This window comes from Mustela lutreola, chromosome 2 (genome assembly GCF_030435805.1).
Source record: "Mustela lutreola isolate mMusLut2 chromosome 2, mMusLut2.pri, whole genome shotgun sequence".
NCBI classification, from domain to species: domain Eukaryota; kingdom Metazoa; phylum Chordata; class Mammalia; order Carnivora; family Mustelidae; genus Mustela; species Mustela lutreola.
The window spans coordinates 140,507,160-140,534,167 of NC_081291.1; the positions used below are offsets into that span (position 1 = coordinate 140,507,160).

General features: G+C 35.6%; 1 protein-coding gene across 1 annotated transcript in view; it reads right to left on the reverse strand.

The window, feature by feature from the left end:
* The window catches only part of IQCJ (IQ motif containing J), a 254,592-nt gene extending 227,832 nt beyond the window's left edge, over nucleotides 1-26,760 (reverse strand). Inside the window, exon 1 of the mRNA XM_059163659.1 lies at nucleotides 26,600-26,760. Coding sequence (XP_059019642.1) covers nucleotides 26,600-26,608 — 9 coding nt within the window. The 5' untranslated portion in view covers nucleotides 26,609-26,760. The remainder of the gene's footprint in view (nucleotides 1-26,599) is intronic.
* Nucleotides 26,761-27,008: the final 248 nt, after the last annotated feature.

A 27,008-nucleotide genomic window follows, 5' to 3' on the forward strand; every position in this document is an offset into this window, starting at 1 on the left:
TATCAGTTCTGGTAGTTTTTAATGCAGTCTTTAGGGTTTTCTTTATATAGTATCATGTGATCTGCAAATAGTGATAGGTTTACTTCTTCTTTGACAATCTGGATACGTTTTATTTTTCTTGTCTGATTGCTGTGGGTTAGGGCTTCCAGTACTATGTTGAATAAAAGCTGTGAGAATGGACATCCTTGTCTTGTTCCTGATTTTAGAGGAAAAACTCTCAGTTTTTCACCATTGAGTATGATGTTAGCTGTGGGTTTCCCATATATGGCCTTTCTTATGTTGAGATATGTTTACACTAAACCTGCTTTGTTGACATTTCTTATCATGAATGCATGTTGTACATTGTCAAATATGTTTTCCACAACCATATTAAATGATCATATGGTTTTTATTCTTTCTCTTGCTGATGTGATGTATCATGCTGATTGACTGGCAAATATTCCTGGGACTTGCATCCCAGGAATAAATCCCATTTGATTATGCATTTAATGTATTGCTGGATTCAGTTTGCTAATATTTTGTTGAGGAATTTTGTTTCTATGTTAATCAGACTTACCAGTCTATAGTTCTTCTTCTTTCTTCTTCTTTCTTCTTTTTCTCCTCCTCCTCCTCCTCCTCCTCCCCCTCCCCCTCCCCCTCCCCCCCCCCCCTCCTCCTCCTCCTCCTTCTTCTTCTTTCTTTTTTTTAAAATAGTGTCTTTTCTGGTTTTGTATCATAGTGATGCTGGCCTTGTTGAATGAATTTAGAAACTTTTCTTCCTCTTCTATTTTCTGGAATAGTTTGAGAATAGGTATTAACTTCTTTAAATGTTTGGTAGAATTCACCTGTGAAGACTTCTGGTTCTGAACATTTGTTTTTTGGGAGTTTTTTGATCACTGATTCAATTTATTTGCTAGTATTTGGTCTGTTCAAATTTTCCTTATCTTCCTGATTCATTTTGGAAGGTTGATATGTTTCCAGGAATTTACCCATTTCTTCTATGCTGTTGAATTTGCTGGCAAATACTTTTCTTAATGTTCTCTTACAATTCTTTGTATTTCTGTGATATAGGTTGCTACTTCTCCTCTCTCATTTCAGCATTATTTGAGTCTTCTCTCTTCTTTTTTTGATGAGTCTGACTAAGGATTTATTAATTTTTTTTTTTTTTATCTTTTCAAAGAACCACCTCCTCTCTTCATCAATCTGTTGGACTGATTTTTTTTTTTAGTCTCTATTTCATTTATTTCTGTTCTAACCTTTTTTGTTTTTATTTTCAGCATAACAGTATTCATTATTTTTTGCACCACACCCAGTGCTCCATGCAATCCGTGCCCGCTGTAATACCCACCACCTGGTACCCCAACCTTCCACCCCCCCGCCCCTTCAAAACCCTCAGATTGTTTTTCAGAGTCCATAGTCTCTCATGCTCTAATCGTTATTATTTCCTTTCTTCTCATTTTGGGCTTTGTTTCTTCTTCTTTTCTAACTCTTTTAGGTGTAAGTATAGGTTGTTTGAGGTATGCCTATACTGCTTTAATCTTCTCTCTTAGAACAGTTTTTGCTGTATCCCAAAGATTTTTGTGCCATTGTGCTTTCATTCTCATTTTTCCCTCTGTGTTTTTTAATTTCCTCTTTGATTTCTTTGTTGACCGATTCAATTTTTAGTAGTGTGTTATTTAGTTAGCTTCCATGTATTTGTGTTCTTTCCAGATTTTTTCTTGTGATTGATTTCTAGTTTCATACAATCGTGGTTAGAAAAAATGTATGATAAATTTCAATCTACTTAAATTTATTGAGCTTGTTTTGTGGCTTAACATGTGGTCTACTGCACATTCCTTATGTATACTTCAAAAGAAAATGTATTCTGCTCTTTGGTGATGGAATGTTCTGAATGTATATGTTAGGTCCACTTGTCCATGTGTCATTCAAAGCTACTGCTTCATTGTTGATTTTCTGTCTGGGTTATCTAGCCATTGATGTAAGTGGAGTGTTGAAGTACCCTAATATTATTGTATTACTGTCAATTTCTTCCTTAATATCTGATAATAGTTGCTTTATGTGTTTGCTCCTTAGTCAAAGAGAATGTAGACCTTAAAACACCCTTAAATCAATCCATAAGCTATTATTACTCTATTTTTCTTTAACTGAGTCACCAAGTACCTCAAGAGTGGAACATGGCATATTTCAGGAAGCTTAAAAATGTCTGTCAAATCATAGGTCAGTGCCTAACAATGGAGTGCCTAAAAAGTCAAGTCAATACACCTACAAAAGAATTCTCCAGGTTTTAAAAATATAAAATGGACACTATAAATTTTCTGCAAATTCATAATTTTTTACACATTTTGAAACTGAGAGAACATTTAGTAATATTAAATATTAAGTTTATACTAACTTATGTGTAACTTTCATATAAACATTATGAACAAAAGTAAATATTTTCTCAGTGTTCTGAACCACAGACATATCTGAAATATACCACTAATACAAAATAGCTGAAACTTTGCTATGAAAATAAACGAAAAACCTAGCATTAGATGTAAGATACATCAATGTATAGAAATGGACTCTGATTTGAAACAAAAAAAATAGAGAAAAACTTATAGAAATGGCAAATCATTTTATAGAGCTTTTATATAAGTGAAGTTAGATCAATACAGGATGATCAGGAATAGAGAACTAAACTTTATTACTTGTGAAAGAGAAAGAAAGAAAGAGAGAGGCTCTCACTCAAAGCAAAAATGTCAGAAATCACCAGGAATTTTAATTGCTCCCATACAAAATCAAGAAAAGAAAGCACAATATCTACACCAACTAAAGAGTAACAGCTAATGTTCTTAGCAGAACCAATTCACTAGTTATTGCTCTGTTTATACATCCCCTGACAAAGCTAATAATTTGTATATTTTTTAAAATGGTGTTAGCAACTTTAAAGCCATCAGAACCAACAAAGGGTAATATATTAGAGATGCCACAGGTGAAGACTGGTGTCTAGTTAAGTACGCTGGACTCGGTTTATCTAGCATCTGCCTGTATGAATACATATGATCAGTATAGGGCATTTCAACTGGAAAATTACTATCTTTCCCAATTAGAAGCTAGACGCTCATTCATAAATTAATTATTGTTCTTCCCACTAAGGATATTAGTTACTATTATTTTTAAGCTTTTAAATACCTGCCCTCCCTCTGCAACTATTTTTCCCTGAAATTTTGAATAGATTTGTCTTATCACTCTTCCTCCTAGGTACTTAGAGGAATAAATGCTATTATCAAAGTGTACTGCAAAAGTGAAAACATTTTAATAGGATTACGATAAAAGAATCATTATCCAGTGACTGTTGCAAAGAGAAGAGAAAAGGAGACTTGTTTTAAGATTAGAATATAGACTTTGAAAAGAAAAGAGGATTATCTTATTAGCTTGGCAACTGATGTACAGCACTCAAAATCCTGTTTCTTGTTTAGGAAAGAATCATTTCAGGTAAACATGCTTTTAACTGGCTATGAGTGTGACATTCATCATAGCAAAAGAGCTAGGGAAAATATAGTCAACGATAGCCATTCTGCAGATTCATGCCAGCTGTGATTACTTTTTTCTGAATCTGAAAGGCAATCTAACATCCCAGTAACTAAATATGTGCAGCTGCTATGTATAAATAGTAGATAAATGAAACTGTATACAGAAACATACTCTCATGGAGATTTGGACAGAAATATTTTCACTTAAACTGTAAAATAAGTTAATGAGTTTAGCTTTTCTGACATCTTAAAAAAATGTTTAATTGAACACGAGCTAGGGATAGAGTTAATGGCATTAAGAAGGTATTGATCCCAGAAAGATTTGAGCTGTATCTGGTGAAACCACAAGAAAAAAAGAGTCCAAGTCTGGAAGACATTAAATGGGTTCAAGACCATGGCCCAAGAGAAAGTCACTATTAGGAGTTATGTGAACACAGATGGAATCAAGAGAAAATCAATTAACTGGAGGCTGCCTTTAAAGCAAAACACATTGATAAGACAGCTGATATCCACCGACCAGCTCTCTCTTCCACATGGAACAGACTCATTCCCTGCAGGATGATCTACCAACATGCATAGACTATCCCCAGTCTGCAAGGTACATTGTGCTTGGTTCTGACTTAATTCTCCTCTTGACTGATGTTCTCTATACTTCAAAAAGAGATATCTTCTCTATCAAGCATTCAGTAGTATTATCTATATACATTTAATTTTACTATTTTAATTAGAAAACTACTGACTGTGAGTTTTCTCTTTTCCACTTAATGTCACGATTTTGAAATAGTTTTAAAATTTCTCCCAGTTCTAAACTGTGAAAATATTTTAGAGGAAGAATTGAATGACTGATTGGCATGAAATTAAAAACTAAAATTAGTATAAAAAGGAAGATATTCAAAATATATAACCACCATTTTCCTTGCTTTGCCAAACATTAATCTTTTGGTTGATGAATTTTGGATATAGGGACAATAGAACCAGTTTCAGAGAAGGTGCCAGGAGAGTAGAGACAAAGGATCTCACAGAGTAATGGTTATTACCAAGTGATGTGGAAGTATGTCAATATTGTAACAATACTGGCCTTGCTGTACAGGTGCTTACTAGATAAATACCAACCTGTTTATGACAAAAATGATTTATGTCAACAAATAGTTGATAATAAAGAAAATGTCTTTAAGATACACTCATGATTTGATCCATCCAAGATCAAATCTTATCTCCTAAAACACAATTCCATAAACTTAAAACTGGATAACTACCAGATATCTTTTAGCAGCATTAATTTCATCTTCTTATTCTAAGAGTTCACAAGAGGCTCCTCTGTCACTCTTTGCTCCTCCACAAACCCATCCAGTGGTGACACATTTGGCTCTCTCCATTTTACAGCTGTGCAAAGAAAGCAACAGTGAAGGAAGTGGTAGTGTGAGTTGTGGTATGGTATCTGTTCTTTTGACACTTCTCCAGGCCTGTGCTTGATTCCAGAATTAGTCATCAGAAACGCATATTTCTGCGTTGATGCCACAATTCCCAGTAGTGAATAGAAACACCCATTGTTCAAAGGAATAGCAGGTTCTTTCTAGGAAATGCCAGAGATTTATGAAAATAAGATCCTAAAGGCCACAGAGGTGACTTTAAGTAACTTTCTCTACCCTTCTTTTTTATAATATCCAATCTATAGCTAATATAATATCTAATTTCTATATGGCATATCTAATGTCTAGTTCTTTTCATCACATAATAGCATTTTGAGGCCAGAGACAATAAAGTATTTGTCTTTGTCCTCAATGTCCAGTCTTGGCCTGGACATACAGCATATTCTCAGTCAACAAATGTGACTGAAGGAAATACCAGTGCAGGAATGGCTAGAAGCACAGGATTAGGAAATTGCTGAGACATGTGTAAAGAAGTCACACTCAGAGTACCAGGTGGCTCAGACCCCGTTCCTATCACTCACCCATGAATTACCTGTGTGGCACAGCTCATTTCTAGCCTCCATCTCCCTGTCATGAAAAGAAGGAGGGTGGCCCCCTCAGAAAAAGAAATAAAATATATATTTCTAAAAGAAAGACAGTATAAGATGCTGTTAACTGTGGCTTCCATTTTATGGAAAATGGGGGAGACAAATCTTGATTTGGGAAAAAATATAAAATTTTCATAAGTATCTTTTATTATCAAATAATTAGTTAACCAAAATCATTAGAAGTGACTTTCTGAACCATTAGAACTTGACTTTTCTCTAAATGCTTATTCTCTAGAAAGCTAATGAGTTAGATTCATTTTCAAGCAAAGGCTAGCTGGAAACAAGAAAAAGATGTAAATGCCTTTTGCAAAATCATTATAGGAATCTAATAAAATGGTAAGGATCATGCAGGCTTATTATGCCAATGTACACCAGCTGACCAAGATGCGGGAAAAGGACAGAGGAGGTTAATACAAATCTAGGCATTTGTTTCATCATTGCTGAGAAGGTATGAAGGTGAAAAGAAACCAAAAAGCTAATGAAATGGGAGACAGAGTTTGAGCTACCATAGAGAGATTTTTAAATTAACTCTCGTAACTTTGAGAAAAGTCCAAATGAATAACCAATAAATTAAAGATCCAAACATTGTATCAGACTTAAGTCCATAAAAAATTTAATCATTTGAACATAGATCTTGATATGTATGATATGATACTAAAGATTATGACACTTCAACCCTAATACTTCATCTATATCTTCTAAGAATAAGAATATTCTCTTACATCACCTCAATACAATATTCCAAGAAAAATCACATTAATTCAATATTATCTTATATTCAGTCCATGTTTAAATTTCTCTTGTTTTCTCTAAAATGTTTTCTATAGCCTTTGCACAAAGTGGGAGTGGGAGATACAGCATAGAAGCAGCAGTCTGAAAAATGCCGGGATATACAAGAAGGAGATTTGTTTACTTATCTCAGAGTATGTGCTGGAGAAGCAGGGATCTTTGGGAGACTTCTCCAGGAAAAATAAGCTGGTGGAGCAACTTCCCTCCTGCACCACCCAACCTAGACAACTGCAAGAAATAGCAGAGCACCAACAATCCTACCTAACTTGCTAACAGTGAGCCCCGCCCTCTGTTCTCCTGCTGACACACCCACTCCAGCCAGACCTTATTTCCAGGTCCCTTTCCACTGCAGACATTCACAAACTTTGCTAATACCTTGCCCTATCCCCATGTACTTCTGCAGATCCACCCCTTCCAACACAGCCTGCCTCAGACACTAGGTACAGGTCCCCTCCTGCAGCAGAGCAGTGCAGACCTTGTTGGCACAGCACACTCCATCCCCTGTTCTCCTGAAGACCTGTCCCCTAGCTGTGCCCTTGGCCAGAGCCCATCCACAGTGGTTCCACAAGCCTGGCAATATGCAAGTAGCTAACACAGGGTCCAGTACCATACCAAAGTAACTCCTGCTGCAGGTAGGAAGGTCCCTACATACCCATTCAATTGTGGCCTCAGGCGTAGGCTGACCAACAAAAGCTTCTCAGGGGAAAACACAGGGAAAGTATCCTGCAGTTTGGTGCTACTGCAACTCTGGCAAATTCTTGGTCTGATGACTTAAGCTCAAGGCAGACCCAGACTGTCCCACTAACCACACAGGAAGAAAACCATGCCTACAACAGGCAAAGACAGCCACTCCACATAATTAAACTGAAGGCAAAAGTGGCTCAGCCACATTAGGGCATACACAACACACAAAGGAAATGCCTCTTAAGTGTCAAGTTCTGGTGAACAGGGGACATCAATGAATAGATCATCCGATCAGAAAATCAACAAGGAAACAGTGTCTTTGAATGACACATTGGACCAGATGGATCTAACAGATATATTCAGAACATTCCATACTATAACAATGAAATACATGCTCTCTTAAAGTACACACGGAACAGGGATGCCTGGCTCAGTTGGTTAAGCATCTGCCTTCAGCTTGGGTCATGATCCCCAGATCCTGGGATCAAGTCCTGCATTGGGCTCCTTGCTCTACCACAAGCCTGCTTCTCTCTCTCTGCCTGCCTCTCTACTTGCTTGTGCATTTTCTCTCTCTCTGACAAATAAATAAAATCTTTTTTTTTTAAAGTACACATGGAGAAGTGTCCATATCTTCTGCCCATTTTTTGATATGATTATCTGTTTTGTGTGTGTTGAGTTTGAGGAGTTCTTTATAGATCCTGGATATCAGCCTTTTGTCTGTACTGTCATTTGCAAATATCTTCTCCCATTCCATGGGTTGTCTCTTTGTTTTCTTGAATGTTTCCTTTGCTGTGCAAAAGCTGTTGATCTTGATGAAGTCCGAAAAGTTCATTTTCGCTTTTGTTTCCTTTGCCTTTGGAGACATATCTTGAAAGAAGTTAGAATGGCCAAAATCAGCAAGACAGGAAACAACATGTGTTGGAGAGGATGTGGAGGAAGGGGAACCCTCTTACACGGTTGGTAGGAATGCAAGTTGGTGCAGCCACTTTGGAGAACAGTGTGGAGATTCCTCAAGAAATTAAAAATAGAACTTCCCTATGACCCTGCAATTGCACTACTGGGGATTTACCCCAAAGATACAGATGTAGTGAAAAGAAGGGCCATCTGTACCCCAATGTTTATAGCAGCAATGGCTACAGTCGCCAAACTGTGAACCAAGATGCCCTTCAATGGACGAATGGATAAGGAAGATGTGGTCCATATACACTATGGAGTATTATGCCTCCATCAGAAAGGATGAATACCCAACTTTTGTATCAACATGGATGCGACTAGAAGAGATTATGCTGAGTGAAATAAGTCAAGCAGAGAGAGTCAATTATCATATGGTTTCACTTATTTGTGGAGTATAACAAATAACATGGAGGACATGGGGAGATGGAGAGGAGAAGGGAGCTGAGGGAAATTGGAAGGGGAGGTGAACCATGGGAGACTGTGGACTCTGAAAAACAATCTGAAGGGTTTGAAGTGGCGGGGTGGGGGTGGGAGGTTGGGGTACCAGGTGGTGGGTATTATAGAGGGCACGGATTGCATGGAGCACTGGGTGTGGTGCAAAAACAATGAATATCGTTACGCTGAAAAGAAATAAAAATAATAATAATTTTAAATAAATAAATAAATAATAAATAAATAAAGTACACATGGAATATTCTCCAGATTGATCGCATATTAGGCCACAAAATAAGTCTCAACAAATTCAAAAAGACTAAAATCATATCATGCATCTTGTTCAACCCAACACTAAGAAAACTAGAAGTCAATCACAAGAAAAAATCTGGAAAGAACACAAATGCATGGAGGGAAGATAACAAACTACTAAACAATGAATGTGTCAACCAAGAAACCAAAGAGGAAATAAACATATACATGGAGGCACATGAAAGTGAAAGCACAACAGTCCAAAATCTCTGGGATGGAGCAAAAGCTGTTCTACAAGGGAAGATTATAGCAATATAGGCCTACCTCCGAAGAAAAAAAAGTTTCAAATAAAGAAGTTCACCTTAGACCTAGTGGAGCTAGAAACAAACAAACAAACAAACAAAACCTAAAACCAGTAGACAGGAGGAAATAATAAAGATTAAAGCAGAATTAAACAAAATAGAAACTGAAAAAAAAAAAAAGGAATACAACAGATCAAAAAACCAGGAGCTGGTTATTTGAAAAAAAATCAACAAAATTGATAAATCTTTAGCCATAAAATATAGGGAACTCAAATAAACAAAATTAGAAATGAATGAAGAGAAATAACTGACACCACAGAAATACACAGGATTGTAAGAATATTATAAAAATTACATGCCAACAAATTGGGCAACCTAGAAGAAATGGACAAATTCCCTAGAAATATAATCTCCCATGATAGAATCAGGAAGAAATAGAAAATGTGAACAGACCAATTACCATCAAGTATACTGAATCAATAATCAAAAACTTCCAGCTAACAGAAGTCTGAGACTAGAGGCTTCACAGATGACTCCAACCAAATATTTAACGATTTAACTACCTATTTTTCTCAAACTATTTCAAAAAATAGAAGAGGAAGGAAAGCTTCCAAATTTATTCTATGAGGCCAACATTACCCTGACACCAAAACCAGATAAACACACTACAAAAATAGAGACGTACAGACCAGTATCTTTAACAAATATAAATGTAAATATCCTCAAATAAAATATTATCAAGCTGAATCCAACAATACATTATAAAATTATTTAGCATGATCAAGTGATATTTATTCCTGGGATGCAAGGATGGTTCCATATTCACACATTAACTAATGTGATACATCACATCAATAAGAGAAAGAATAAAAACCATATGATCATTTCAATAGGTAAAGAAAACACATTTGACAAAGTACAACATCCATTCTTGATTTAAAAAAGAAAAAATCCCCAGCAAAGTTTACAGGGAACATTCCTCAAAATAATAAAGGCCATAAATGAAAAAACCACATATTTGATGGTGGAAAACTGAGGGCTTTTCCCCCAGATCAGGAACAAGACAAGGAGGTCCATTCGCACAACTTTTATTCAATATGGTACTAAAAGTCCTAGCCACAACAATCAGGTAAGAAAAGAGAAATAAAATGCATATGATTTGGTGAGGAAGAAGTGAGATTTTATCACTTTTTGTAGAGGGTATGATACCAAATACAGAAAACCCTAAAGACTCCACCAAAAAACAACTGGAACTGATAAATGAATTCAGAAAGAGTACATAGCACAAAATAAGTATATAAATCCATTCCATTTCTCTACACTAAGAATGAGGTAGCAGAAAGAGAAATTAAGAAAATAATCCCACTGACAATTGCTCCAAAAATAATAAAATATCTAGGAATACACTTAACCAAGAAGGTGAAAGACCTATACTCTAAAAGCTGTAAAACACTGAAGAAACGAACTGATGACACAAACTAGTGGGAAAGTGTTCCAGCTCATAGATTGGGAGAATAAATATTGTTAAAATGTCCTACACTACCCGAAGCAATCTAAAGATTTAATGCAATTCCAATCAAAATACCAACATCATTTTTCATAGAACTCAAACAAACAATGCTAAAATTTGTATGGAATCACAAAAGACCCCAAATAGACAAAGAAATTTTGAAAAAGAACAACACTGGAGGTATAAAAATCCCAGATTTTTTTTAATTATTTATTTTTTATAAACATATATTTTTATCCCCAGGGGTACAGGTCTGTGAATCGCAGATTTTAAGATACACTATAAAGCTATAGTAATTAAAACAGTTTGGTACTGGCACAGAAATAGACACAGAGATCAGTAGAACAGAATAGAAAGTCCACATATAAACCCACAATTACATAGTCAATTAATCTTCAACAGAGAAGGCAAGAATATGTAACGGGAAAAAGTCTCTTCAACAAATAGTGTTGAGAAAGTTGGACAGCTATGTGAAAAGAATAAAACTAGACCACTTTCTTTTACCATACACAAAAATAAACTCAAAACAGATTAAGGACCTAAATGTGTGAGACCTGAAACCCTAAAAATCCTAGAAGAGACCACAGTCAGTAATTTCTGCAATATCAGTCATAGTAACATTTTTGTAGATGTCTCCTGAGGCAAAAGGGAAACAAAAGCAAAAATAAACTATTGTAAATATATCAAAATAAAAGGCTCCTGTACAACAAAGAGAACAATAAAACTAAAAGACAACCTACTAAATAGAAGGTATCTGCAAATAACACATCTGATAAAGAGTTAGTATCCAAAATATATAAAGAACTTATATGACTCAACACCAAAAAACCCCAAATAATCCAATTAACAAGTGGGCATAAGACACGAACAGACATTTCTACAAAGAAGACATCCAGATGGCAAACAGATACATGAAAAAATGCTCAACTTCACTGATCATTAGGGAAATGCAAATCAAAGCCCTAGTGAGATATCACCTCACACCTATAAAAATGGCAAAAATAAAAAACACAAGAAACAACAAGTGCTGGAGAGGATTGGAGAAAAAAGAACCCTCATGCACTGTTGGTGGAAATGCAAACCGGTACAGCCACTACGGAAAACAGTATGGAGGCTCCTCAAAAATTAAAAACATAACTATTATATGATCCAGTTATTACACTACTGGGTATTTACCCAAACAATACAAAAACACTTTTCAGAAAGGATATATGCACTTCTATGTTTATTGCATCATTACTTACAATAGCCAAATTATGGAAGCAGCCCAACTACCCACTGTTAGATGAATGGATAAAGAAGAAGTAATATACAGAATACAATGGTATTCTACTCATTCATAAGACATAATGAAATCTTGCCATTTTCAGCAACATAGATGGACATAGAGAGTATAATGCTAAGCAAAATAGGTCGGCCAGAGAAAGACAAATACCATATGATTTCACTCATAAGGGCAATTGAAGAAATAAAGCATCCAAAATAAAAGGAGAGAGAGAGAGAAATCAAAAAACAAACTCTTAATTATAGTGAACAAACATGGTGATAAGAGCAGAGGTGGATGGGACAGGGTGGTGAAATAGTCGAAGGGAATTAGTGGTGCACATATCTTGATGACCACCCAGTAATGGAGAGAATTGCTGAATCCCTGTATTGTACACCTGAAACTAATATAACACTGTATGTTAATTATACTGGATTTTTTAAAACGATACCAGCCACTTGTCTTATAAAATGGATTCTGGACTTGTCACATTATTCTATGATTACATACTGATTTAAAATTTTTATCAAGAGTACTATATAGGTGATACTGTATTCTTCTTACACATGAGGAAATAGTTAATGTCAGCTGGTCCCACTTTCAGCAATGCTAATTTGTGTAACGTGGTGTCTTCTGAATCTCTTCACTATAAAAGCACATTTCCCCCTTGGTAATAATTTAAGTCATATGAGAGGTGATATGTTGAGATTCTGAAAATGCCCTGAATCCTCAAATGACTTTCACATCCCACTGATAATCTACTTTATCAGAAATTTAGAAGAGTTGTCTAATTCTATCATTTCTTTTGCACTGATTAGCTGGCATTTTATGAAGAACAGGTTTCCTCACTCTTTCATCTTTTCTCTTTATTTTTAGTATCACTGTTAACCCATGGACATCTGAAAATTTTATTTAATGTTGTAACCTTTTAAAGTTATTATTATTTTGATGTTCAAATGGTCCTGAAATATGCCAAAGGGAGCTCCTTCATGTAATTGTGTGTGTGTATGTGTGTGTTTGTGTGTGTGTGTGTTTGAGGTTTTCAGAATTCCTTTGTTTCTTTTTTCCAACTTTATTGGAATATAATTGGCAAACAAAATTATAACATATTTTGCTCATTTGATATATGCATACATTGTGAAATGATTCTCACAATCAAGTTAACATACCCATCACCTCACACATTTACTCTTTTTTTGTGAGAATGTTAACATCTTCTCTTGGCAAATTTCAAACATACAGTAATACAGTATTATTAATTATAGAAACCATGTTGTCCATTAGCTCCTCAGAACTTATTCATCATGTAACTAAAAATGTGTGCCCTTTGATCAATCTCCCTCCATTTTACCTCCCCCCTGCCACATCCCCGGTCCCTGGCAACCACCATTCTGCTCTTCATTTCTATGTGTTTGTATATAAGTGATACCATATTGTATTTGTCCTATGTCTAGTTTACTATATCCTATTGGCTTATCCATATTGTCATAAATGGAAGAATTTCTTTCTTTTTAAAGACTGAATAATATTCCATTGTGTGTGTGTGTCTTTTATCCATTCATCAATCAATAGTCACTTAGGTTGTTTCTATATTTTGACTACTATGAATAATCCTGATTAAAACGTGGAAGGCACAGGTAACTCTTTGAGACAGCGATTTTGTTCCCTTTAGACACAAACCTAATAGTGGGATTGCCAGATCATATAGTTCTATTTTATAATTTTTTAAAGAACTTGCATACTGTTTTTCATAAAAACTGTACCAATTTACATTCTTACCAACAGTATACAAAGGTTCCCTGTTCCATATACCCTCATCTATGCTTATCTCTTGTCTTTTTGATAATAGACATTTTAACAGGCATGAAGTAATATCTCACTGTGGTTTTGATTTGCATTATCCTGGTTATTAGTGATGTTGAGCAATTTCTCATCTACCTATTGGCCATTTGTATGTCTTCTTTGGAAAAACTTCTAGTCAGGTCCTTTGCCCATTTTTCAGTTGAGTTATTGGTATTTTTGCCATGGAGTTGTATGAGTTCCATATATATAACAGAATAAAGTGAAAAGGAATAAAATAATGATATTATTATATAATATAATTTTATATGAATAATAACCCTTTGTTGGCTATTGGTTTCCAAATATTTCCTCCCAATACACAACTTGCCTTTTCATTTTGTTTCTTTTGTTGTGCAGATTTAATTTGATGTAGTCCCATGTGCTTATTTTTGCTTTTTTGCTTTTGTTTTTGGTGTCAATGTCAAATCTAAAAAAAAAACATTGCCAAGACCAATGACAAGGAGCTTTTTACTGTTTTCTTCTAGGAGTTTCATATGTTTAAGTCTTACATTTATGTCTTTAATCCACTTTAAATAGATTTTTGTTTATACTGTAAGATAGGGGTTCAATTTCATTCTTTTGCATATGGATATCTAATTTTCCCAATACCACTTATCGAAGAGATTACCCTTTCCCCATTGTGAATTCTTGGTATCTTTGTCAAAAATTAATTGATTTTAAATGCCTGGGTTTATTTCTGAGCTCTCTATTCTATTCAATGAATCTATATGTCTATTTTTACATCAAAATCATACAGTTTTCATTACTATAACTTTGTAATACAGCTTGAAATGAGGAGGAGAACTGCCTTGATTTCTGGCACTACAGACTCACCTATATTTCTCTGCTCTACACCTATAATGACCCATTTATCCTAGGGGTATTTTTTTTAAGCAATGTTATTATAGTAAAAGCTGAAAAACTGAAGAACTAGAAAAACAACAGTGCTAAAGTACTCAATAATACACCAAAAAAAAAAAAAATCAAATTAGGGTTAACATTAATCATTAATATAATTTTGAAAAGTTCCTCAATTGATTCTTTTCAGTATACTGTAGGGATTTAGTTGTTTTTTTTTTTTTTTAAGCTATATCTTCAGGAATTAAGATACAAATCAACAAAAGCTAGATGGGTGAAGGGTATTAAAGAGGGCCTCTGTTTTGATGAAATCTGGGTGTTGTATGTAAGTGATAGATCACTGAATTCTACTTCAGGAACCAATACTGCACTGTATGTTAACTAAATAAAATTTAAATGAAAAAATAAATAAATTAAAAAAAAAAAGACATTCCTTTTTCCTAAAAGCTGGTGAGGTTTTTTTATGTTATGCCCACATGAAACCAGACAACTGGTCAATTTGACTGATTCTTTCCAGTTGGCCAGTTTAATAAAAAGAAAATGTAGGAAGCCTAAGATTAAGTCAGACAAATGGGTTTATATTGACCTCAGCTCTGCTTCTCCAAGGGAGGGGATCTTGTAGAGAAGATCTACAGGAAGGCCGCTGCAGGCCATCTGCAAGCACTGGACAGCTCCAGAATCATCTCATTTCATCCACTTGCACATTGGTGTCCTCATAGCTGACATTTACTTCATCTCATTCCTTTCTTCCTAGTTCTTCCATTATGATACAACCACTGCATGCTTCCCCATTTTCAGTGTGGGCCAAGTCTCCTGATCACTGCTCTTTCTTCCCTCCCTTGGCCCTTGGTCCACTGACTCTGGTAAGAAACTCAGTAGGAGCCCCACCCACAAGCTCTGTGGACCACATGCTTAAAGAACCAACCTGCCTATCTATCAACCTCGTGCACCCAGAGTCTCCGTTCCCCCTTGGTAACACACTGAAAGACAGTATTAGAATAAAATCTCATTAAAGCTCAGGACACAAAACTGGGTGTAATGAAGTTACCATTTTTGTCACTTTCATGAGTTTCTCTTTTCCTGCCAAGACTGGCAATAACTGCTTTTACGGGGGGCTCTTCTTTACTACTGGAGGCAGTGTAACCTCTGAAGTCACACAGACTAGCTCCTCTTGTTACCAGCTCTGTGAACCTGAAAAAGTTACTTAATGCTTTTAAGCCTTAATTTTCTCATCTGGAATTGGATATATTAATAGTAGGTATATTATGGGTCCAAAGGAGTTGCACAATATCTGGCACTTTGTAATTCATCAATTATATGAGCTCCCATTATTATTATTATGGCTTTATTCTCACTCCCAGGGAATTTCACCAAAGACATCCCTACCCACTTTCATGCAAACAACTTCCAGATTTATTAACTCCCTTCATCCCTAACATGGTCTTTAAACTCAAGAACTGTCCTAGATCAAAAGCTTTTGCACAGCAAAGGAAACAGTTAACAAAATCAAAAGACAACTGACAGAATGGGAGAAGATATTTGCAAACGACATATCCGATAAAGGACTAGTGTCCAGAATCTATAAAGAACTTAGCAAACTCAACACCCAAAGAACAAATAATCCAATCAAGAAATGGGCAGAGGACATGAACAGACATTTCTGCAAAGAAGACATTCAGATGGCCAACAGACACATGAAAAAGTGCTCTATATCACTCGGCATCAGGGAAATACAAATCAAAACCACAATGAGATATCACCTCACACCAGTTAGAATGGCTAAAATCAACAAGTCAGGAAATGACAGATGCTGGCGAGGATGCGGAGAAAGGGGAACCCTCCTACACTGTTGGTGGGAATGCAAGTTGGTGAAGCCACTCTGGAAAACAGCATGGGGGTTCCTCAAAATGTTGAAAATAGAACTGCCCTTTGACCCAGCAATTGCACTATTGGGTATTTACCCTAAAGATACAAACGTAGTGATCCAAAGGGGCATGTGCACCCGAATGTTTATAGCAGCAATGTCCACAATAGCCAAACTATGGAAAGAACCTAGATGTCCATCAACAGATGAATGGATCAAGAAGATGTGGTATATATACACAATGGAATACTATGCAGCCATCAAAAGAAATGAAATCTTGCCATTTGCGACAACATGGATGGAACTAGAGCGTATCATGCTTAGTGAAATAAGTCAAGCAGAGAAAGACAACTATCATATGATCTCCCTGATATGAGGAAGTGGTGATGCAACATGGGGGCTTAAGTGGGTAGGAGAAGAATAAATGAAACAAGATGGGATTGGGAGGGAGACAAACCATAAGTGACTCTTAATCTCACAAAACAAACTGAGGGTTGCTGGGGGGAGGGGGTTTGGGAGAAGGGGGTGGGATTATGGACATTGGGGAGGGTATATGCTTTGGTGAGTGCTGTGAAGTGTGTAAACCTGGTGATTCACAGACCTGTACCCCTGGGGGTAAAAATATATGTTTATAAAAAATAAAAAATTAAAAAAAAAAAAAGAAGGGATGGACACGATAAATTGTTTTAAGTTTTTTCTGTAACATAGATCATGGTTCTGTGGACCTTGGAGCCTCGTCCATCTTATCCACCTTGCCCATAACATTATATATGTGTCAACAAAAGTATACAACTTGCAAAGCAATTTTATCTTTTTTTCTGTAAAAAGTATCTATACATTCGGGGCGCCTGGGTGGCTCAGTGGGTTAAAGCCTCTGCTTTCAGCTCGGGTCACGATTTCAGGGTCCTGGGATCAAGCCCCACATCCAGCTCTCTGTCTGTCAGGGAGCCTGCTTCCTCCCCTCTCTATCTCTCTCTCTCTACCTGCTTCTCTGCCTACTTGTGATCTCTGTCAAATAAATGGATTAAATCTTAAAAAAATAAAAAAATAAAAATAAAAAAAAAATTAAAAATTAATAAAAAAAATTAATGAAACAAAACAAAAAAAAAAGAACTGTCCTAGAAAGATCCTCTGAGGCTTCTTTAGCTCCCCAAACTCAACATTTCCAAACAAATCTTCTCTAGTACACTCAATTTTTTTCCTCACAATATTTTTCACTTTTTATTTTTAGACAATTATGGATTTGCATGCATTTGTTAGAGATGATACATGAAGATCTTATATACCCTTTACCTAGTTCTTTGCTAGAGAAATGTGATAGAAATTGGAAGGTTTTAATAGATAGACTATACTGAAAAAATGACATTTGCAGATGGTAGTAAAACTTGTTTTACATTTCTCCCATTGAAGAACCTCACAGCATACACACTATTAAGAAAAAAAAAAAAAAAATCCCCAAATCTCCCCCAAAGAGTGTTGGTAGCATTTTCAGTTGCTTCCTCCTCCCACCTGGCCCTGGTTTCAGGGTTCACTCTTTCCAGCCCTGAGCCTATATTTGATTGGCCTAAGTCATTCTCCATGCCAGTGTTTGGTTTAGGAAGGGGCCCATGACACAGCTTTGGGCATAAGGCACAAGAGAGAATCTAGTGGGCAGTTTGTCTTGCCCTTAAAAAAAAAAAAAAAAAAAAAAAAAACAAGGGCAGGAGAAGGAGCCATCTCATTTTTCTGTCTCTGAACATTGTTTTATAAAGATGTATTCAGAGCTCCTAAAATCACCACACAACTATAAAAGGCAAATGTGAGCCAGCACTGAACACAGCAGAGCAGTAAAATGGAAAGAACGTAGGTCTCTAATGAAATCACTAAGCCTCTGAAAATACGCAAAACCCCTCTGTCTCAGGATATCTTGTTAAGCAAGATCGTGGGTGTTCTGTTTGGGGCCTACAAGAGTATCCCAAATAAAACAGCAATTATAAGTGGATCCAGTCTCCAAGCCTGCCTGACATGCTGATTTTTAAGAGAGAACCTATAGGGGCGCCTGGGTGGCTCAGTGGGTTGGGCTGCTGCCTTCGGCTCAGGTCATGATCTCAGGGTCCTGGGATCGGGTCCCGCATCGGGCTCTCTGCTCAGCGGGGAGCCTGCTTCCCTCTCTCTCTCTCTCTGCCTGCCTCTCTATCTACTTGTGGTTTCCCTCTGTCGAGTAGATAAATAAAATCTTTAAAAAAAAAAAAAAAAAAAAAAAAAGAGAGAACCTATAGTTCAGTTGGTTAACAGTGTGTTCATACTTAAAATGAATATTCTAGAAGAGAAACAGTCAGCTCTGCTATATAACTGGTAAGAAAGAGCAGTATAAAAAGCACAGGCTCCAAAAGCAGGGAACCCAGGTTCAAATCCTACCTTTGCAGCTCACTAGCTGTGTGGCCTTAAGCAAGACAATTTATTTAAGTTGTTCATTATGCCCATGGTAATACCTACCTCATAAGTTTATAGAGAGTATTAAATGCAATCATGTAATAATAAAGGGCCCAAATAAATGTTAGTTTCTTTTCCCCTAATTAATCCTTTGCCAAAATGAAACACTAACTCAGTTTATTAGACCATTAATTCAGACACTTTGTTTCCAGCAGGAGTTACTCTGACAGCAGAGCTGGTGTCATCAAGAGTAATTTCTACTGAAAAGGTTCCAATCTTAACATTTCCACTGTGAAACCTAGTGTGGTGCAGAAAGGATTGGGCAGGTTTACTTTCAACTCCAGAGAAAATTGATGTGACGATAACCGCAGTGGAAGGGTTTATATGTCCTTGATTGTTTTATTCTCACACCTTAAAAAGGTATGTGAGTGGAATTAATGGGCTGCAGTGGAAGTGTGCTTGTAACAACTTTTCCTCCAATTTATTTCCAAATTCCGTAACATTTCATCAAAAGCTAATCACATTATACTGATATCATTACCAGACTCCCCAGAAAAATCAACAAACTATTTTATGGATATGTTGTGTTTGAAGTATGAAAACAAAAATAGAAGTTGGCATTAAAAAGAAATACACTTTATTCTTGGCAGAGCAATACAGGCTATTATAAAAGTATTCACCTTTTATAATAAATGAATACAAGTTTTATTTACTTAAATAGTCAGTGATCTAGTTATACTTGTGCACTAACAATAATTAGGATAAAACTGGTAAAAATTTACCTAGAAGACAATTTGACACCAAAATCTTTAAAAATACATTTATACTTTGACCTAGAAATTCCACTACTAGGAATTTATTTTAAAGAAAGAATCAAGGATTTGTACAATGATTTTTTTCAAGAAAAATTTTTCTTGCAGGAAGAAAACATCCTAAACATTCAACATTAGACAATTAGTTAATATTCTTTGAATGGAAATGCCCATCCAAAGGAATACTACACAATCATTAAAATGAAGTTCTAGAAAAACATTTATTGGCATGGAAAGGTGTGCATGATATATTGCTAGGATTTCAAAGGCCATAAACTATTTATAGACTGCTTTACAGTTTTGTTTTTTAAAATATAATTATTTATAAAAGTATCAAAAATGCATACCAGAATAAATGCAAATGATGTTTCTTTCTAAGAGTTTTTATTTCTTCTGTTTGATTCTATGCATTTTATTGAGTATGCAAAAATTAATTTTATAGTAAAGAAAATTAAGTTTTAAAAAGCTCAAAAGAATTAGTAAGTTTACTTTGAAGCTAAATAGCAAATAAATCCCCTCACTATTCATTACATGGATTCTGAGCTCTGGGTTCTCATATTTTCCCCAAAATCTGATTTAAGAAGTTAAAATTTAAGAGACTCACCTACTTCATCTTACTGTTGATCACAAACTGGAAAACTGCTGAGTTCTATTTCTGGCTGGAGGTGGTCTCTTAAGTCAAAGATTCCCACGCTCCTGCAATGAGGCACAGTGAAGTTTTAAACACTACCTGTTTAGTTAGCTCTTTATGATTCCAGGGTAGCTTTCTCTAAAAAGAAAGAAACTGGCTGGTGTCCACCCTGGGATGCTGCTCTTGGATGTCATCTCCAAGTGCACAAAAGCTCTGGTCTCTACTAGAGTCATGCCTGTTGTATCCACCTGGACTCTTATTTATTTATTATATTATTAATAATTATTATTGTAGCTGGTGTTTATTGACCCTTGCTCTAATGTTCCATATATTCTACCAAGCACTGTTCATACATTATTTTGTTTAAACTCTTAAAAGCATCGCAGGAAGATTAATGCTATCCTTATTCCCATTTTATAGATGAGAAAACAATTTGCCCAAGATTACATAGTTAGTAAGGAGTAGAGTCAAAATGGGAACCTGGGTCTACCTCAATTTTATTAGATGTCCCTTAGCCATTTGAATGAGTGTGTTTATAATTCATATTAGAGAGAAATTCCAATTGGTCATGCCTGGGTCTTCCTAAACCAGAATAAAAATGATTTCAAGAAAATATTAGATCAATAGTACAACCAAAGTAATGACTCTGCTACACAGCCATGACCTTGGCTACCAGTGGCAAGGACAGCCAAGACATAACCAGGATAACCAAGAGCCCTTGTGAGTTCAGCTCCACACTGACTTGCTTAAGCTTGTCACTTAACCTCTCTGAACCTCAGGTCCTTATGTGGAAAATGAGCTTTATTATACTTCTCTTAAATACCTCATTTATGAGTATCAAATGAGACAATGTAGTGTAAGCACTTTTAAAAGCACAAAGGGCAAAAATCTTGATTAACCTCTCCCTGCAAATTACTTCTGCCCTCAAAACCCAAAAGCAATGTAACTTTTATATTGCATTTTGCAAAAGACTAAGTGACTGAGGGGCTTTAGATACAGAGAAACAATGTTGGAGGAAAAAAATCCCATGTGTAATATTTTCCCATGTTTAGCATTCAATTAAGTAAGTCCTGAGGAAAAGTCACTGAATAGATGTTACATTCTCCCATCTGAGGCTGTTTGACTTAATGTTTCTTCTCCAAGTGCATGAACTTTTGAACAACAGGAATTTTTGCCACAGGACTTAAGACTCTCCTGTGACTTGATGTCAAGAAATCTTAGTCATTTTGGTTTCTGCTCCCTGGGAGCAAAGTTGAGGCTTTGGCTCTGAGTTGTTACACATTCTGTTTTAACTTAGGATAACATTTGGCTCAATAATTCAAAAATATTACACCAAGGTTTAGGATTATACTTGCATGATGGAATAATTTTTTAAAAAATTAGTATCTGGGGAATAGAGGAAATGAAGGGATTTTTCTTGACCATTTTTTAAATTGACCATTTTAAATTAAAGAGAGCACATGCATCGAACATAGCAACATTTTTCCAGATATGTCACTTATATGTGGAATTTAGGAAATTAAACAAACGAAAGGAAAAAAAGAGAAATATTGAAAAGACTCTTAACTATGGAGAACAAACTGATGGCTGCCAGAGGGGATTTGGGTGAGGGAAGGGTGAAATAGATAAAAGGATCAAGAATGCATTTATCTTGGGGCAGCTGGGTGGTTCAGTGGGTTAAGCCTCTGCCTTTGGCTCAGGTCATGATCTCAGGGTCCTGGGATCGAGCCCCGCATTGGGCTCTCTGCTCAGCGGGGAGCCTGCTTCCTCCCTCTCTCTCTGCCTGCTTCTGATCTGTCTGTCAAAATAATAAATAAATTCTTTAAAAAAAAAAAAACTTTAAGAATGCATTTATCTTGATGAGCACTGATTAATATACAGAATTGTCAAATCACTATATTGTACAACTAAAACTGTACATGTAACATTGTCTTTTTAACTATACTGAAATTAAAATAAAAATACTAAAATAGTGATAGATATTCCAAACTGCCATTTAAAGGTTGCTGTACCAATTTAATCTTTCCTTACAACTGGTACGCAAGAGCCTAACTTTCACCAACAACAGTATAGACTGTACAAGAAACTGTTAGACTGAGGTATATATAATATCAATGACTCGGTGGACACTGGATACCAAGAAATTGTAAATTCCTGCCTTTAAGTATACTGTGAATTATCAGTCTTCTCATTCTGAAAAGAAACAAGATTGCAGTGAACCCAGCCTCATCAAGAGGGGCTTAACACTTAACACGCTTACCCTGTGCCAGGCACTATTTCTAGTGCTTTACTTGCATTAAGTCACATGTTCCCCCCACCAATCCTAAATGGAAGATACTTTCATCATTCCCATTTTACATGCGAAAAAACTAAGCACAAAGAAGTTAAGTAAATTTCTCAACATCATGCAGGTGATAAGTGACAGAGTTCAGATTTGAACCTAAGAAGCTTGAGTCCAGAGTCAAGTTTTTAACCAATGACGCATCTATCTGGCTCTGCACTTAATGATGTGCCAAACATTTATTAAATGCCTGTTCAACACACGGACTATCTTATCCTCACAACAATGTGAGTGCTATCCCTATTCCTCAGAGATATTAAAGCGGCTTGCCAAAGTGACAGAGGGAGAATTAGTATGCAGGCATGTTTAATTCTGAAGTTTCTATTTATTCTACAGCACCATACTTCTTTAGAGAAGCTAGTTGTCATAATATCCATTTTACAGTTAGGGAAATCAAGTCTTCAGAATAAGGTGTATAAGGAGGCTAAACAGGAGTTGTCCCTATCAACAAACAGAGGTACGAGGGGCTGTATCATATGTAATTCTTCTTTTATCAGAGTTATATAAAGTTCAAGTGTTTATGTAAAAATGTGTAAAGAATGAAAAAGATATAAGAAAATATGATGTGCAAATAGGATTTCACAACTGATTAAAGAAGGAGGTGAGGACGAGAGTAATCAGAGGGGACTTAACACAAGTTTGAACTGGGTAACAGGAGGCTGATGTATAGAAATCAGAAAGGTTGAAAGTCTGGGCTCCAGAGTCTGGGTTCAAATTTCAGCTCAGGCACTTCTGACTTTGTATAACCTTAAATAAGTTATAGAATTCTCAGTACCTCGGTTTCTTCATTTGTAGTATAAGGATTTTAATAGTAAGTGAGGACTATACAAGATAATGCATTGAAAGGATTTAGCACTGTGCCTGGCCCATAGTAAATATTCATGAAAGGTTATGTTATTGAATAGACATTGAAATGCTATTTATGGAGGTTATTGATTATGATAAAATAGAAGAAATGCTTGCTTTCACAAAATCTTCCACAGGATATGATAGAGCTATTGATGATTAATTTAATCTTCAAATTATTCTACCTTCAAATATCTCAAACTCAACCCTGTGGTTTTTTTTTTCAATTTCACTTCCTATCACTCCCAATATGGTGTCTCTTCTCTATGCAACGTTATCACCTTGTTGTCTCCTGCTAACATCTTTCTTTTCCCTTCACCCCAAATGCCTATTCCTCCCATTTCCATCAGTTCCTGGTAATAATGTCCTTCAAACTCACCTTCTCCAGAGCTTCCTTGACCAGCTTGCCTGCTCTAACCACGCCAGCTGTGATCATTCCATTCTATGGGCAAACCCTAGAATGGTATCATTTTGATATATATATATATGTATATATATATACATATATGTATGTATATGTATATATATATACATATATATATGTATATATATCTACACACACACACACACCATGCAGATAGATATATGTATATCTATATCTATATGGTTCTCAAGCTATGTTGAAGGTGTGTGTGCCTCCATAAATAATTGTTAATGATGAAATAGGAATAGCATCTCCTGTCTAAAGAGACAGATAAGAACCCTCCTGCTCCACTCACTCTTTTGTCCAAGGATAGAAGATGGCTTGGCAAAGCTATGCTCAATAAATGCTTACTTTAAGAATGAATGTTTTCAGTTATAGGTGCATGGTCAGTCTACAAATTATATTTCTAAACACTCTTTCTATATGTCAGCCTTAAGAAATGAAATATTTCATAAAACAATCTCAGTCATATAATGGGGAAACTAATGTATAGAGGAAGCGTTCTACAATCATTTCAGGTATTACAGATAATACAAATGTGTTTTATACAATAAAGGCCTGGTCTACCATACATCTAAAAGGCAGTAGGAAATCATAATTAGAAACAGAAACAAGGCATTTTTCCTTTCACTATTTAGTATATGCAATATTCCCTACAAAATGGCACTGAATGTTTTCCTGCTGCTACATAGTGTCATATAGGCACAGAAAAATAAGACCTCTTTTTATGCCTATGAAACTGACTTCAAATAAAATAACCAACCTCGAAGGTTGGTTGAATGCAAAAAATGTTTTTACACAGCCCAATATTTGTATGTATGCATTAATGCATATTGCAATACATATTTAAAAAGTGCTACTAAATCTCCAACCATCCACTACATTCAATTTGAAACCCTCATCAAGATATTCACATTCAAAGACAAGGTTCCTACATCAAATAGGTCACAATCTTAGGTGCATTTAAATACTGGAAATGAATGGTACCTAAAATAAAAATCCTTTATATACAGAGCAATACATGAGTATAACATTAATAGCCCACACAGGTTTTTAATGGCTCCTAATATAATATGCCCTTTCAAGGAACCATTCATACATATTGAAATGCATTTTTACTATGCTACTTGGAGTAATTACGAATTGAACAAGGTTGACAAAAATCAGCCTTAAAAGTTAGGTAATTTTCTTAAAATATACATAATATTCTGTAAGTTCACAGCTCTCTAAGTGATAAAATATTAGATCCTGAATGCTAAAAAGTAAAAGTAGCATTCAAAATGATTTTTAAGACTATACATTTTTATTGTTACAATTCAGTAAACTATTTTACCAAAGTTTACAGTCATCTCCAACTCAAAGCCAGTAAAAAATCAATTGTTTGTTTTATAATCAATATCACAAAGCAAAAGCAATTAATAGTCAATGTAAAATAACCTATTTACTACCTCATTTTAAATGTAGTGAGGAACTTAACAAGAATGCATTAATATTATCCTAGTCTATTCCACTTAACAAGTTTACATTTAAGATGTTTCCATTTTCAAATATCAAACCCACTGTACATTTAGAAAACCTACTTGGGAAAATCTATTATTATTTAATTTCTCAAAAAACTCCACTTCAACCTACTTTTCTTTGAATTCTGAGTTGCTACACTATTCTCATCTTTACAACAATAATTATTGATCTCTCAGGAGCAAAAACATCATGTAAAGTGAAAGAATTATTATACTATGAAGATAAGAAAGTGAATAATAATTAAGTTGTATATCTTAAACACAGAGCACATTATAGTCATGATTGGCTTACCACCAGTTAGAAATATATATACACATTTTTCAAAATAAGCCTTTTAAATAAAGTGATACAAGCATCTTTCTAGCTTAAAGATTTGAAATAGCAATTAAGTCTGAACCTTAAATCATTCATCTCTATAACTAGAAGAGCAAGTCCCAAGGATGTAAATCTCACCCAATGAGACAAGGGATGCTGAATATATTATTAATTGCTAAGTAATTTCTTAATTTTAGAATCTACCTCCCAACACGGGCAAATAAATAATGTGATTTATGAGCCCAGACTCTCATGGTGCTTTACTAGAGTTCAATAAACACATGCACATCCTAAACGTACAGTGTAAATGTGATTTCTACAAGCCAGGAAACATAGCAGGACTCGCAATAGCAAATCTACCCCATCTACTTATTATTCAAGCAGTAGTATTTAGAATACCTAAAATGCCTGCTGAACACTGCAGCTCAACGTCCCCCTGGGGTTACTTCTAAGCAGAACCACATCTCTTCTCCTCAGTGATTAGTGAGTTTTAAGAAGGCAGGTAACACGAGGTAGAAATTCTTATGCAGCAGGAAGATAACTCTTCTCGCCAAATTTTCAAAAACCAACACCCTCACACCCCAAATACACACACACACACACACACACTCTCTCTCTCTCTCTCTCTCTCTCTCTCTAACCTTTTTTTTTTAAAGAAAGAAAGGAGGGTTTTTCAAATAGGTACCTAAAACATGTCATTTGCAGGGGGATGAAAAATGTATTTTTCCTCTACTTGCTGCTGTGTAAGATATTTACAGATCTGATTAGAAAACCTGTATGTGCGTGAAAAGTAGTGCTTTCAGGGAGATTTCTTTAGTGAAATATGCCTGTGCATAATGTTATGCAAACATGCCTACATTAACAAGGACACACACATGCACATCTAGACCAATAATTAAGATTCACTGTTCTACAATCCCCCTTTGACATTTTTTTAGCATGCATGTTATTCAGAAGACAGATTTTTTAAAAAATAATAAGCAGCTGCATATAATGCATGCCAAAGTGGCATGTTTAGAGAAGCAAATACATTACCAGACGCATTTTGAAGTTTCTGGAACACCTGCAGGTAAAAGGAGACTGTGAATCGGAAGCTGGCACACGGTATTCCTCAGAATCACAGAGCTCGGTGTGACTGTGGGGGAATGTAAGGCGAGTGTGAGGCTGGAAACCTTTGAGTTGAGCTCACTCTAAGCATCAGAAAGCCTCAAAGAGGGGAAAGAAAAAGGCAGCCCACAGACAGCTAGATGAGAAACTTCTGGCACCTCTCCAGCTCAGGAATGAATTCTCTGTAATTTGGAGACGTATAGTGATGGAAATGAAGAGAAACTTGGATTTACGGGTGCATTTGCTCAGCCATGCAGAAATGGGCAGGTAACAGTCTCTCAGCTCATTTTAAAACAGTCATTCAAGAACAAGACTGAATCAAAAAATTAACAGGCAT